The sequence below is a fragment of the Natator depressus genome, chromosome 1 (genome assembly GCF_965152275.1).
Source record: "Natator depressus isolate rNatDep1 chromosome 1, rNatDep2.hap1, whole genome shotgun sequence".
Taxonomy (NCBI): Eukaryota; Metazoa; Chordata; order Testudines; family Cheloniidae; genus Natator; species Natator depressus.
Window position 1 is genome coordinate 120,975,826 of NC_134234.1, and position 15,807 is coordinate 120,991,632.

The 15,807-nt window shown below is 41.0% G+C and overlaps 1 protein-coding gene across 3 annotated transcripts in view; it reads right to left on the reverse strand.

The window, feature by feature from the left end:
• OCA2 (OCA2 melanosomal transmembrane protein) overlaps positions 1-15,807 on the reverse strand; it is a 336,400-nt gene that overhangs the window by 274,142 nt on the left and 46,451 nt on the right. For 2 of the 3 annotated variants that reach the window (XM_074965665.1, XM_074965648.1), the window contains exon 2: positions 8,212-8,505. In XM_074965665.1, coding sequence (XP_074821766.1) covers positions 8,212-8,483 — 272 coding nt within the window. In that variant the 5' untranslated portion in view covers positions 8,484-8,505. Of the gene's footprint in view, positions 1-8,211; positions 8,506-12,596; positions 12,711-15,807 lie in introns of those variants that run through there. The other variant, XM_074965656.1, reaches the window with a different exon arrangement.

The following is a 15,807-nucleotide window of genomic DNA, read 5'->3' on the forward strand; positions in this document are numbered from 1 at the left end:
CATCAGCATGGACGCATGTTCTCTGGAAGGGTGGTTGAAGCATGAAGGAACATATGAATCATCAGCGCATCTGACACAAATATCTTGCCATGCCAGCTACAACAGTGCCATGACAATTGCCTGTTTTCACTTTCAGGTGATATTGTAAACAAGTAGCAGGCAGCATTATCTCCTGCAAATGTAAACAAACGTGTTTGTCTGAGCAATTGGCTGGACAAGAAGTAAGACTGAGTGGACTTGCAGGTTCTAAAATTTTTCATTGTTTTATTTTTGAATGCAGTTTTTTTGTACATAATTCTACATTTGTAAGTTCAACTTTCATGATAAAGAGATTGCACTACAGTACTTGTATTAGGTGAATTCAAAAATACTATTTTGGGTTTTTCAGTGCAAATAATGGTAATCAAATATAAATATAAAGTGAGCACTGTACACTTTGTATTCTGTGTTGTAATTGAAATCAATATATTTGAAAATGTAGAAAACAGCCATAAATATTTAAATAAATGGTATTCTATTATTGTTTAACAGTGTGCTTAATCATGCAATTAATCACGATTAATTTTTTTAAATCGCTTGACAGCCCTAATATTAATTTATTTATATGGCCTATGTAGATAATACGTTTATTCCTGTTTCCCCCGTTCCTCCAACACCATTCCTTCTGACTGTCACTCCCACGTGTTGCATCTTGTTTTAACTAGGTGGTCCTCAGGATACGGATTATCTTCAACTCCTGTTCGCACAATGGGAGCCTTACACAGTTACTACCATATCAGAAACAGGAAATAACAGTCTCAGTCACAACAGTCGTGAAAATTTTGTTGGAAAAACCAAAAATAAGCCCAGGTACTGGGTTCAGCTTCACGCAAAGAGTCCATGATCCCTGTTTCAAGAAAACCTAGGAGTGTTTCTAAAGCCTTCAGGTACTGTTACAAATATTTCACACATTTAAATGAATCTGGTAACTCCAGTATATAGCATATATTTATTTATAGATGTAAGGAATAAAGAGTGCCTACACAAAAAGTTCCAGGTGCCCTAACACATTTATGCAACTGACTAGACTTCCAATCATATAGTGATGATCACACAGATTATACAAACAATCATAGGCAGGAAAAAAAAATAACTCTCAGCCAGCCAATAAATGAAAGCAATGGAAAAGCCTTTTGGACCCCACTTATTTCTCTTTCCACAAGCAAACTCTCAACCCTCCTCCAGAGCTTTATCAAATAAATGGCTATTGCATCATGTTCAAGTTTGGGCTACATTGGACCAGGGTTATGTGGATGATGCTTTAAACCAGCAAGTAAAACACATAAATATTAGCTAGTATTGGTTAAATAACCAGCAGAGAGTGTATATTTATTCCAGGGGTTCACATTGTATCTTTTATGAATGAAAACAAACTGTATAATCTCTGAATACATCCACATTTATAACAAATGCTTAAGAGAATATTTAATACACCCAGAATAAACTGTGTTAAACTAAATCATCATTTTGGATTTCATTTAAAACTTTTTAAGTTACTATTAATTCTTTGTATTGCAGTAGCATCTAAAGGGCCCACCTGGGAATCAAATCCCATTAGTACTCTGCACCCTGTACGCACACCAGATTTCTGAAGGCTTCTACAATTCCCAGGCCATAACAGAATGGATTAACAACAAACTTCTAAATAAATCATTCTGACTGTCTTGGTTTCTGTTCCAATAGGTACGCAACTGACATGACAGATCAGAATGGTCCCTTCAGAAATGTAGGATTTCTACTCGAAAATGGCCAATTTCTGACTTGCCTTAAAAACAGATTATGTAATTACCAGGATAGCCAAAGGGAGGTTTGGCCAGCCATTACATCCAAAGCAGGAAAAAAGGGCCCAAAGTGCTATGTGAAAAAATGGCTTGTAATCAGGTTTCTTTCTGTCTTTCTCTTTTATATTCCCAGCCCCAAAATGCCCTGAGCGTTTCAGACTCAGGTCTGAATGACATCTCAAAGTGAAGAGACATGCCTAGTACAATTCCGTCTATGTCTTCTTTCTGATTAATTCAGATTTGGCCTTTGGGGCCTAATAAGCCCACAGCTGTAGGCCTCCTCTTCTGCCTCCCAAGTTGAGATATGTAAAGGAGAATTTCAGCTTTATGTACAAAAACAGCAAGTCTTTAGCCCTTTTCCTGTGAAGGTAGCCTAATCTGCCATTCATGCTATTGAGATGCCTCTTCTTATGGCCAGAGGTGACAACTGGTGCTCAGCAGAGGCACCTGGAAAGGAACTTGTCGTGACTGTAGTGCCATCCACCAGTGGCAGCCTGGACAGTAGTTCCAACACACCGGGCTAGATTCACCACTTAATAAGAAAAGGAGTTCTAGTGGCACCTTACAGACTAAGGTACCACAAGTACTCCTTTTCTTTTTGCGAATATAGACTAACACGGCTGCTAGTCTGAAACCACTTAATAAGATGAATTTATGGCTGCTTCACATCACTGAAGCAGTGCAAAGCAGTCAGAGTATATCAATCAGCGAACCTGGCCTCTAGACTTTACATCATTTATTTTTTGTGATGTCATGTAACTGAAGGCTAAACGCTGACTTCAGACATCTGCTTGCAACTTGACTCCAATAGGAGATGTGCCTGAATATATGAGAGCAGAATTCTGGTACAGAAATCATTTCTATAGGCCCAGTGCAACTAGAAGAACTAAAATGACTATGCTTTTAACATATTCATGTATATTAGTAGAGTATCTTCAAAGCAGAGTCATATGTTTACAGTACATTTAAATTTCAACAGCACTACATATTACAACCAAAGTATGTGTGATAACTGTTGAATCAGTGAGACGACGCACAACTCTTAAGAACATAAGAAACATATCAGATCAGACCTCTGTTCAATTTAACGAAGTCCAGTACACTGCTTCTGAAAGTAGAAGATACCAGATACTTCAGAGAAATATATAAGAAGCCCAGAAGTACAAAATTATGAAATTGCCCATAATGGAAATTTCCTCCTAACCCTTTCAGTTAGTGGTTGGTTTATGAGCTGGAGCATTTTATATCCCTAATTTTTTTTAAATCCTGTAGAATATAACTGTAGATGCTACTGACAGCATATCCTGACCTTTCGATGGTGACCACCTTTTACCACAATCATCATGACTTTGGAGGAATATGGGTAGATGGAGAAAGGGGAAAATGGAACGAGTTGCAATAGAACCAGAAATGCATAATGAGGTCTGTTTCTTATGCCAACTTGTGGATGACGGGTTATTTAAGAATGCAAAGCTCAGAAAGGAGACGGTTTCTGTGCAGGATATTAGGAGAAAGTGTAAGTTAAATGAACTGGGTCAGCACAGGGTTCCCATTTTGTTACTAGAAGGAAAAAACCTGGCTCTTCTTAATGTCAGGAGTCAGATCCTCAGTTCCTGTAAGTCAGTGTAACTTCACTGAAGTCAATGAGGCTAACTGACTGATGCCAGCTGAGGATCGGGTCCCCAGCCTTCAAGTCCTTTCTACATCTCTTTTGTCCTGAAAGAGAATTGACAAAACTACCGAGACTTTGGTGGAGATCTCTGGCATGGATTCTGAGCTCCATTACCAGTGGTAGCAAAACTGAGACCAAGGTTTCAGGAATCAAGGTTTAGCCTTTCCCAGAAGAGGCTCTGGTGCCAAACTCTGAAGAGGAGTAATAAGGAAAGTTGCCATGCTAGGGTCCACCAACAAGACGGCAACAAAAATAGCCCATGGGTACCAACAGAGGAACCAACACTAACATCAGTTCCTCATTCCTATCAACATGGGAGGGAGTATCAACGGAAGTTGATGCCAACACATTCACAGTCCTCCATGTCAGGGAGACAGACACGTAGGTATCACATGAGCTGATTTTAACACTGAAGAGCTGCTGGGCAAGAAACTCTGTGCTCTGCCTCCCTTTCTTTCTCCCCCTCAATAGAGGAGAGAACAGAGGAAAACTGTGTGGTCACTGGATTTTCTCCAGAAACACTAAGCAACGCAGGAAGCGGGTGAGAGGTCTGACCCAGAACTGGGGATGTGGGTAGAGCAGCAAGAGAGAGGAAGGAAGGAGTTAAGGGTGGAGATGGAGAGAGAGATGATGAAGGTGTCACCTGTGCTGGCATGAAGAAGAAAGGAAAGAAGGGTGCTGAGAGTTGCAAAAAAAATAGTCAAAAAAGGTTGATAAATTGGAGTTCTAAAAGACCCAGTTGTGCAGCCAGGGGGCACGTGACCGATACTGAAGGAAATAAGGTGGTGATCAGAAAGGAGAACATATTGAATGAGAGATCCAAGTGGGAGCAGTGCTTAGCAAAGGTCCCAGGAGCCACCAGCATGGTTGATCCAGGGCTGTAGGTTAAATGAGGTTAGGAAGAGGAAGAGGGAAGCAATAGAGCCAGATGGGACATCAGAGTGAAAGCTGTAGTTAGAGGATTTGATAGGTAAAATGGCAGCTCAGGCTAAAAGGACAAATCTAATGAAGACTTAACAACTGGCCTCAAACTCTTGAACAAGCATGAGCCTGAAGTACCTGAACTGGAGGCAAAACACCCTCCATGGTACGTACACACTACCACAGGCACTGACTCCAGCCCTGGAGCACCCAGGTAAAAATAATGGTGGGTGCTGAGCACCCACCAGCATCCCCCCATCAGCTCCTCCACCTCCCCACAGCACCTCCCGCCTGCCGGCGGCCCCACCAATCAATGCGTCTCCCTCCCCCTCCACAGCACCTCCTGCCCTCAGCGATCAGTTGTTCCACAGCTTGCAGGAGGTGCTGTGGGGGCGGGGAAGGAGCAAATGCAGGGCATGCAGAACGGGGTGGGAAGAGGCAGGGTGGGGGGGGAGTCTTGGGGGAAGGGGTGGGGGGGCAGGACCTGGGGCGGAGCACACCCGGCACATTTGAAAGTCGGCGCCTCAGCACGCTACAGCAATGAAGGGCAAATGCAAAGGCTGGCTCATTGACATCCACCTCCCAAAAATAAAATTGGCCAGTTAATTTAAGAACAATTTCTTAAAGTTTCTTTTATTGACTGAAGTAAATCCTCAATCCTTTTAAATAGCTTCATGAAACAGCTTGCTTCGGCATACATTTGAAAAATTAGACACCTTGAGATTATTATCCTTGAAAGATAATTAACCAATTTAACTTAAATAGATACATTAAAACAAATTGCACAGACATGTCAAATTAATGGATTCTTTCCTGCGACTAAGACAGTTTTTGTTTGTTTGTTTCCTCACCTTTTTTAATCAGTAGTACTCTTCATCTGTAAGCATCACACTAAACATCAGAAGTGACATTTTCATTACTCTGGAATTGCATGGACATATAGGTTGGGGCCCTGACCTCGCAAAGACTTACTCATGTGTTTAATTTTAGCATGAGGAGTAGTCCCATTGATTTCAATGGAACTACTCAGTGGAGGAAAGTTAAGCACAAGTGTAAGTGATTGCAAGATCCAAGCCTGAATGTTCTGTTATTGCAAATATTTCACCTGAAATCATCACTTGTTCAATGTAGATTTTTGCTATCAGAAGACTGGATAAAATGCATGATAAAAAATGTGGGAGATAAAAATGCTGCAAGATTCGTTTATGATGTCAAAGGCATTTGCATGTAGAAATCTGAAATTGTGTTGGGGTGTGGGGGAAGAGAGGGCTAGAACAGCTGAGAATTTCAAGCAGACCCTTTTCCAGCACATAATACTTGATTATAAAAAGTTAGGAGTACATAATTCTCTAATATGATACGGTGATGACACGGTAATTGCACATTGATCTCAAAAACACTCACAGTAACTACATTTTACTTAATCGGAAAATGGTTGTTACCACAAGACGTGGATTTCATTTGCAGAAAGGTGGACTCAATGATCTAATACATCTTTTTAATCTCTAATGTCTCTATCTTCTGTTGTTTTCAACTTCAAAATACCATGTTTATTAACCGTGCAGTCCCTGCATGTCAGCACTCTATTTACCAGCACTATTGAATACTGAAACATACAAGACTTTCAAAAGGAGCTGTTTTTGGTTCCCCGAGACACCACAGCCCGTTTTCTCACACTTCTCTTACTGTCATCATATTTCTGAAAAAGCACATCTTGACTTCCATCAGCCCAATAATAATTCCTGCTGCACTCAAAATTAAGGAGCTTTTACATTAATTGACTTTGTTCCCAAACCCCTTGGGATTTTGTATAAATACTCAAAAGAAAAATATAAAAGGAGTATGAGTTGATTTTTATTAATTTATTATTATTGTTTTGTTATTGTAATTCTTTTCAATTGTTAAAGATTTCCACATTTCCCTCTGAAAGCTATTTTGGACAAATGATCATTGTGGCAAATTGCCGGTACTACTATGATGGGTCTTGTGCGTTCTCTTCTTGGGGGGGAGAGAAGGGGGCGCAGTTCAGGGCACCGTTTCTTGCCCCTGAACTGGGGTATTAACTGCCCCACTAGTCTCCTAGAGGAGGGGGGTGGAGAGGGAGGGACTGGAGCCCGCCCTCTACTCCAGGTCCCAGCCCAGGGGCCCTAGGGATAGCAGTAAACCACTAGATCTAGCAGTTCTTACCCCTGGGCTACTTTCTTCTCCTGCCCTTCAGCTTGTGAGGCTTCCTGCCCTCCCTCTGCACAAACCAGGTGTCCCTTTACCTAGGGTCTTGGTCTTCTTAGCCCACCGCAGCACTTCTCCAAACTCCCCTCTGCTTCCCTCCAAACTGCTCTCTGCTCCAACACCAAACCACTCTGCTTCAACTCCTCCTCTTGTCTGATTGAAGCAGGGGGGTTTTATCATGTGACTGGCTTCAGGTGCTTTAATTAATTTGTAGCAAATTTTCTTCCCTCTACAGGGAATAAGGCTCCCTTCTAACACTCTCCTGCTGCCCTCTGGCCATGCTGTATCACATGGTAAATCCCTAACTCAGCTTCTTTCCCACAGGCACATAAAGGCCCAACAAACAGGAAACAGAATAGGAAAAAAATCAGTTCTTCAAGTAAGAGCATATCTTTATATCACTGTAGAGCACTTTTTTTCCCCCAAAAGTGTTTATTTAGTCACACCTAAACATTTCATGGATTCGTGTCAGTTTCACTGAATTGTTAACATCAAAAAAGCAAAAGAAGTCTAAATGTTTCACTTCAAGTTTCAAAATGAAACTTTTTTCAGTTCAAAAGTTATTTTGTTTTGAAATTTTCTGCAATTTTTTAAAATGCAAAAACATTTTTAAAAAATGCTCAAAATCTAAATGAAACATTTCATTTTGGGTGGAATGAAACACTAAAATTCTGTGGCTTGTGTTAAGAAGAATGCCAGGCTGGATTAGCACCATGGTCCCTACTAGCCTTAAATAAATCTATGTAAGAGACATCAAGAATCCTCAGAACCACTGAAGTTTCTTGACAGCAGTTCTAAATGTCTTTCATTTCCACCCCCACTCTCACTGGGGTGCTTATTCTATTTATTTCAGGTTGGATTTTTCTACATGCTAATTGGGTCTCAGCTGCTCAGAGAGTGCTACCTTCCAGAATCAAAACTCTTTAGCAAAATGAAAATGGGGGTGGAAAGCTTATACAGCCATTTGCAATATTTTGGAGTCCCCACTTTAAACATAAAAATAGAATTGCACACATTTGGGGCCTGATACTGCCACACTGGCTGCAGTGAGAGTGTAAAGAACATCTCCTAGCAGGCGCTAATGACCTCAAGTAATCAGATCCTAAATGATCATGTATGGTATTATGTTGTGCTTATTCCCAAGACTGCATTATTAGTGTCTTTTTATGTCTTTAGCCCTCCTCAGCAGTGATGCAGCTTATTGCCTTGATGTAGACTTGTGAAGCAGTTTGCTAATTTGTGTGTCATTTTATCAAAACAAAGATGTTTTCTCTCTGTCGGTTAAACAAACCCATCACAAAACACACAGAGTAGTGAAGAGAACCCAAGTCTCAGATTTGTAAAACATAGCAAAATCGATGCAGAGCAGCTGTAAAAGCGGATGTTAGTCCAGGAACCTGGTGAGCCAGTCACCATCTCTAGGCAATTACGACTGCTATAAATTCCTACTAAGCTTTTCACTCCATACGTTATAGAAAGATGTTAAATAAAATATATTTTATCGACATTGTAAGGGAATAAAAACAACTTTCAATAAAAGAAACTGATTCAGTTTGTTCTTGCCCTTACCTCCCCTGCATGGCGAGTGGGCTGAAATCTTTCCCAAGGGGAACACAGCAATCCTGCCCTATTGCTCCATTTTGATAGGGTTTTTGTGGCTGTCCCTGAACAGACACCATTCCATGAAATTCCTTTAACAGCCGCAGCTCTTTGAAGTTGCTGGCAACTGGTTCAGCAGCCACCTTTCCAGGCAAGTTGACATGGTGTGGAGAGGATGTCTGAGTCAGCTCCATCTCTAGATTTCTAGAGATTGCTCCATCATCTTTGCTATCCAAGTACATACCTTTTTACTGGTTTTCTATCCTGAAAAGAGTGAAAACAAATCTATTAGGACCATATTGAATACACATATTTTATATTTACCCCCATGCACATGTACACGTGTGTGTGTGTGTGTGTCTGTTGATATTCAGGTATTAAAATGCCATTGGACACATTATATTTATCTTGCACTTTTGACTGCCTTACCTGTACTCTGCTTGGTAATTCATCTCCAACAGAAATACTTTAACATTTGAAAACTCTGAGCAGCTTCAAAAACAGACATCATTTAAAATAAATACATAAAACAGCCTGCCAGACATAGCTTTCCTTCTCTTTACCAAAATGTGGAATATCCCCAAAAAACATTTTCTCCCAAATTACACTGGTTTATCATAGAGAATGAACTATATTCATTGCCACGGCAGGTTTGAGCTCTGACACTGTGACCATCAGAATGAGAAACAGGTGCCCGTACAACACCATCAACTAGGTGGATGTGATATAGCACATACTTCTAGCCCTGGTTTTTAACCTCAGGAACACTTAAGCCCCAGTCCAGTAAGCTATTTGCATGTATCCAGTTTAATCAGCAGGAATTGTGGACCATTATGAGTGTAAGAGGGTCTCAAGGACAATTAACAACCAGATTTTCATTTCTGATCTGGCTCCTTTGTATTGCTCATCTGACACAAAGAACCCGGATTCTAACTGTAACTGGCCAACTGAGAGGTCTCCTAGCAGCAGGGAAGCTTTAGAGCCAACTCTTGTTCCAACCACTCCTCCCTTCACCATAAGAGGCATGTCAGGGACAAGAAAGGAGCTGATTGGAACTATGTTAAACCAATCCTCAACAGACAACACATTGCTGACATAAGTTAGAGCAGACCCTGAGCTGACACAGATCGGACACTGATCAGGAAGCAATAACTTTCTCCCTGAGGCTCCACCTCCCAACCCCCACTTTGTGCTGAGCTGAACTAGGACAAAGGAGAGAATCCAGCCCTCTCTGGATATGACTTCACCACAGAGTTAACTCGGGTCTTACTCAGGTATTGCCCCAACCCCCGCCTCCCATACACACACAAAACCTCTCTCCTGAATTTGGTGGTGCTTTCAATCCAGGCTAGCTGGCCTGGGTGGAGCTATAGGCTAAAGCCCAGGTGCCACTTTTACTCAGGCAGGTAACTTGCCTGGTTTACAGGGAGGACACAGGCTAAACCATTCTAATGCTGATAGTCCTCCTGTACCTTTTCACAATTCCCCCATGTCCCCAGAAGGACACATCACAATTCACTGGGAAAGAATCACAGAGCAGCTCAGCTTACTGCAACACAAAGAACCAGCAACACACATGGGTGAGCACAGCACCAGTAAGGACACAGTAACTCGCATGTGGCTTTGCAGTGAGGCTCCTCAACACGGGGGCACCAATCACCTAAGTTAACTCTGCAGAGAAAACACATCCTAGCGTCCAACCCTGCAGCCTTTATAGGCACAACAGAAGTCATAGTTCGCTCATGTAAGGACCTAAGAAAAGCAAATGATAAAGCAACCTGAGAAAATCAAAAGCAATATATCACTAGAACCAGATGATATTTATTGAAGCTCCTCGAATAATACCACTTTGAATAATACAATAAAAAAGTGATTCACAAATATTTTTTCTGCATATACGTGGCAAATTTGTACTGCTGATTTTCACGGGGTCATAGAAATCATCAAGTTCATGAGGATTTGGATTACTGGCAAGTTTATTCAAGAAAATATTCATAGACCCTGAGAAGTACAAGCAACTATTCATACTGGCAGTGTGATACTCATTGTGTCCATTTTTCTTATGTTATTCATTATTAAGACATTTAGGTTTCAGTCATCCAATCAGAGAACAAAATGATACCATGTGTCATGAGATGGTGACTATCCAATACAACTCAATAACTAATAGCAAATAGTGAAGACATCATGAACAATTCAGATGCTGAAATTTGTTCACAACAATTGTCTGCTCTAGTGAATACTTAAACGCCTTTGTAGGAATCAGGATTGGTTTGTGAGAAATACAGAGGAAAAAAGGCTAAATTAATCAGATAATGTAGTCACTTATATTTATTTTAGACAACATCAGAAGGAAACAGAAGAATGAAGCAGTAGCACTACGGAAAACTATACTGAAGACTGGAGGCTTCAAATTCCAAACAAACAAACAAACACATAAAAAGTTAAAGTCAGGCCCATAAGGATTCTTTGAAAGATTTACCTAACACACTTGGACACCGCTGTGACGGGTATGGTGTAAAAGCCTGGACAGAAACACCAAATGTGGAATGAAAAGAGGCAGTCACTGGATACAGTTTCAAAGAGCCTCGCACGAGAGTATTAAGAGAAACAAATAACCCACAAGCTAAGGGCTAAACTCAGATTGTGAGTTAAAAACTGGCTAACAAAGAATATGTAGTCAGAAATGGATGCTTCTCAGAATGGAGGAGTCAGTCTAATCACATACATGGTTTGGTAATAAGGGCGCTGTTTTTCTGGGAATTAATAATTTTGAAGAGAACATAAGATGATTAAGCATTGCCTGGGACACTAAACCATTCTAAATCAGCTCCCTGGAGTCTATAAACAGAGCGGTCCATAATAATGCTTAGCTGAGACACACCTGCTACAAACTTGTATAGCCATCCTATGAGATGTAGTGTCTGGTTTTGCCTTCCTGTAGCACCAACACCATCAACTGGTTTGGGACAAAATACAGGCGAATTCAATAGCTTACCAGAATATAGAAAACAATAGTGTTTTACATATACAGTGCTCTATATCTGTGCATATAGAAATAGTTAATGGATAACATGACAGTATATGGCAGTCAAGAATATGCAGCATAATTTCTGAATTTTGTAGGACCAAGAGAACTTCTTATTGAACGCTGCAAATGGCTTCCTCTAGCAGCTCTTTATATAATATGAGAAGTAAAACAGAACACTGTGTGAGCTGTCACAGGGTAGGAAAACTGCACCTGTATTCCCCCTCTGTGGTCCACCAAGGGCACCCATTCCAGGCTCCAGGTTCCTCAGCTGTCACACCTCTCTTGGGCAGAGACCCGCATCTCTCTCCCTCTTGATGAGCAGCTTTCCAGCCAATACAGTTTCCTACACAGTGATATTCCTAGCAAGCCAGGCTGCCTACATGGCTAGTGTCTGTGCTTTGCTTTCCCCTGCAGAGGCTGTGAACACTGTAATTGCCTGTAGTTATAAGTGAGCTCTTTATAAGCAAGCATATTTAGTCTTAAAGGTAAAAGGCATTGCAGAGAAAATATATTAAAACAAGAAAAGAACCCACATGCATGCTAAAAAATTTACCAGGGTCACTTCAGCTCCACCTCGGGCTCTGATAGGTGTCAGTCCTTCAAAACCCACAGCTAGGTTTTCCCCTTGATTACAAGATTCAGAACCAGAACACTTCAGTCTTTCCTATATACAGCTTGTGCCTCTGATCTTGGTCTCATGTAACAGAGGATCAGAAGCCACAGGCCCACTCCTCAGGGGCATATGGGTTTTTTACATAACTGAAGGTGGGGAATTGCATTCACTTCCCCCAAGATATTCCCCAGGAAAATCCCTTAATTCTTTTTTGTTGTTCCAAGAGTCCATTCTTGACTGGCACATTGTTCAGTATAGTCCTTTGAACCGTCAAGTCTCACATCAGTCACATCTCCACCCCCTAGAGGTTTCATGCAATCCCGGCCCACAACAATACATAAGTCATTCATTTAATACAGTGAACCCCAAAAGATACTTAACTTTAATTCTATATGATCTCCCAAGGATACTGCAAGAAATTGCCATATCAATTACATGAACAGAGAGAGAACATATAGCAGATGTGCCAAGGCAGAGACTAGACAAAGATTGCCATGTGTGTAGAAAAACACAGAGCACCACAGCTTAACAGATAATCTTGGTTTCAACTTGGCACAGACATGAGAGAAAAGACAGTTTACTCGCAGAAAGCAATTAAGTGGCTCACTAGTTCTACAAACCACAGTTCAATGTCTTAGAGGCCTTCCCTTGTCATTCAACACCCCTCACAAAATAATCAAATGGGGAAAGCATCATCATTTTAAATATTACCATATTCTACTTTGCTGTCCTATTCGCCTCTTCTGCACATTACTGCTACCAGACAAAACACAAACTCATCAATTCAGAAACAGGATAGATGACACCCCCATGCAGTTTCTTCTCATGTCATATTAATACTAATTCACCACTGCCTTTCTACTTCAGCCACAATGCTTGTCAAAGCAACTGCTCTGTTCTCAGTCAGGAGACTCTCTAAGAATACTGTAGTCACACTGAAACTAGACCATAGCCGGTGGCCCTTCATTAAGCAGATCAAATACTTGAGTTTCATGAAGATAACCCTCCATTTCACAGGTTACTGGTTACATTTATGAAACCTAAATCAAGTCCTGATGCAAATTAGGTTTTATTTTATGATTATTAATGGTGAAAACAGTAAAACCTTAGTGTTTAACAGTCAGAAAAGCTTTTATATTTTGATCATTAAAATGCAGTGTGAACGGTGTTTAAAAACCAACACTGCAGAATCCGCACAGTACATAAAAAGCCGGAAGACTGAGTTGAAGAACATTCCATCTTAAACTCATACAGCTGAATGTGGTTTATTGCAACACTTAATTACTAAAGGCCAAATGCTCTCCCTGAATACAGAAAGGCAACAAGGGGAACAGACCTGAAAGGAGACAGCAACATTTCCACAGCATGCTCACACTCTCCCTTGGAGTCTGTGGAATAGTGCCAAGCAGTTTAGGCTCTGCAGAACTGAATGCGAGAGAGCACAGCAACAGAGCAAAGCTAAGGAACGGGGTCTCCTCCAATCCCAGTGGGAAACTTCCAGAAAAGGAGGTATCAAGCGTTAATGCTGATTCTCTGCACCTTAAACACCCACCCTGATCCCTAAAGGATACGAATATTTAATTTTATTATTTAATTTATTATTAATAATTTTATTATTTAATTTAATTTATTAATTATTAATAATTAATTTTATTAATTATTATAACAGTATTAGAATAAAAATAATTTACAAGGGATGGAAGAGGCAAGCTAAGCCAGAGTGTTCCAGAACAGTCAGGATAAAAACAAGTCGAATTCACTAGTCTTCCCTACATGGAGAAAAGGAACCAAAAATGAACAAAGCCCACCCTGCACATAAACATCATTATAAATGACAACATTCAGGTCTTAGCCCAAAATAATAGTGGGCTCAATTAGACAACTCTGTAGATGGCCTTTTCTCTTAAGGCTTCTTTTATCCTATTCCTTTTGTCTTGGGGTTGGTCTACATTTAAAAATTAGGTTGACATCACTATGTCAGTCAGGGGTGTGAAAAAACCACACCTCAGCCTAACATAGCTATGCCAACCTAACCCCCAGTATAGACATAGCTATGCTGATGGAAGACTGCTTCCGTTGATGAAGCTAACTTCATTCAGGGGAGAGGTGTTCCTACACTGACTGGAAAGAACTCTCCGTTGGTGTTGGCTGCTGCTGTGCTACAGGATTACGCCAGCATAGTCTCTGTAGTGTAGACACAGCCTTAGTTTCTCATTTGTAACCTGCTTCAGGTAGCATAAATGGGGAGGCTTTAGCCAAATAGAGTCCCACTCAGTTTAATCTCTCTGGAATCTATGAGAGCTGGTGATCAGTAAAAGGGAGGTGTTACCACCATGAGTTGGTGTAAATCTGTAAGACTTTGACTGTGAAGGGTCTAGTCTGATGCTCAAGTCATCATCACAACTCCTCTCCATCCTACCACAAGTAGCTGAACATCCACTTTGAAGGCTTTCGTAAGTTACCAGTGCAGCATATTCATTTTTCCCCTAAATCTTTTCAGATGCTAATGAGATCAGCTATTTATCTGAGTGGTTTAAATTTGAAAGGTTTTTTGGAATACTGCTTTATAATTGTACATAACTGAAAAACTGTGAAATCTGTGACACATTTGGATACTATTTCATCAGTTTTTAAAATGTTATTTTCTATGATGTCTCCCAAAGTCTCAGCAACGATAACATAGCATTCTGGCAGTAGAAAAGAAAAGATTATTTAACTGTAAAGGTCAAGAGGCTACAAACTATATCTTACGTTCCAGAAATTGTACTGTTTCTCCATTATGAGTCAGCAGCACCTTGTTTATAAGGATGAAAAAGAAACATTACATCTACATTACTCATCTTCCCAACGCCGGGAAGAGACTCAACCTTCCAGACAGAAACTAGAAGCGAGACTGTGTGCTGTTCCTTCAAGAGATACACAGGCACTGCCCAAGGGGAGGAGACACAAAGGTGGCAGCCCCCAGGACCAGCACAATTTAGAGCAGCTCTGTTGTACTGCAGGGATTATGAGAGTAACCTTATTCAGTGCCTGAACTGGGGGAAATTCTCCTGGGGGGGGAAGAATTTCTCTCAACATATTGACCTTCATCCAACCCACTCCACATTGTATAACTGTTCTCAGGTCAGTTAGGCAGCCACCCATAAGCTAAAGCTAGGTTAACTGGCCAGTAATACCTAGCACTTATAGGTATAATTTTCCCCTGCAGTGGGAATCCTCTGGTAGCATAGGCTGCTATAGCAGCTCCTAAACTGGCTGCAGCCAGGGTAAGGAAGCAGAGCCTACATCCCAGCACCCCTATATCCCACCAATCTTTAGTTAGAAGACTGGTCCCTGTGCAATTGTTGTTTAAAGCATCTCTGCGGCTGTTCTAATTTACCCTGGGGCAAAGCCAGTGAAGAACCAGCCCCACAATTAGGGGGTGCAAACACCTGCCTTGTGTCCCCTCTCTTTTTTTGCACCCAGAGATTCTTAGATGCAGCCGAAAATCTGTCTCAGGTGCTACAGCTTAAAAGCACCCCAGTTCATTAAATGAGGCTTCTTATTTTACTCATTTACCATGAATAAGGGAAGGGTAGCAACATGTCAGCAATGTGTTACATTATCATTTGTAGATACGGATGTACAGTATCATTAAATTATGATTTGTGTGTGTATTTTCACTGTAGCACCACATTAGTACTGGGTCCACATTATCTTACCGTCATATGCCAGAAATCTTTGACTCAAGAGAATGCAATAGCTCTCAAGAAGATCCTATGTTCTATCAGTTAATAACAATCTTCTGATTAAAAACTGTTTATGAACTGGGATGATATTGCAGAGAGCAGCCATCCTTCCTTTGGACCTGCTGAGCCTGGACTCAATGGAGGAACTTAAGGAACGGCGATGTCTGGGACAAGGGAAAGCATGCCACAGAGGC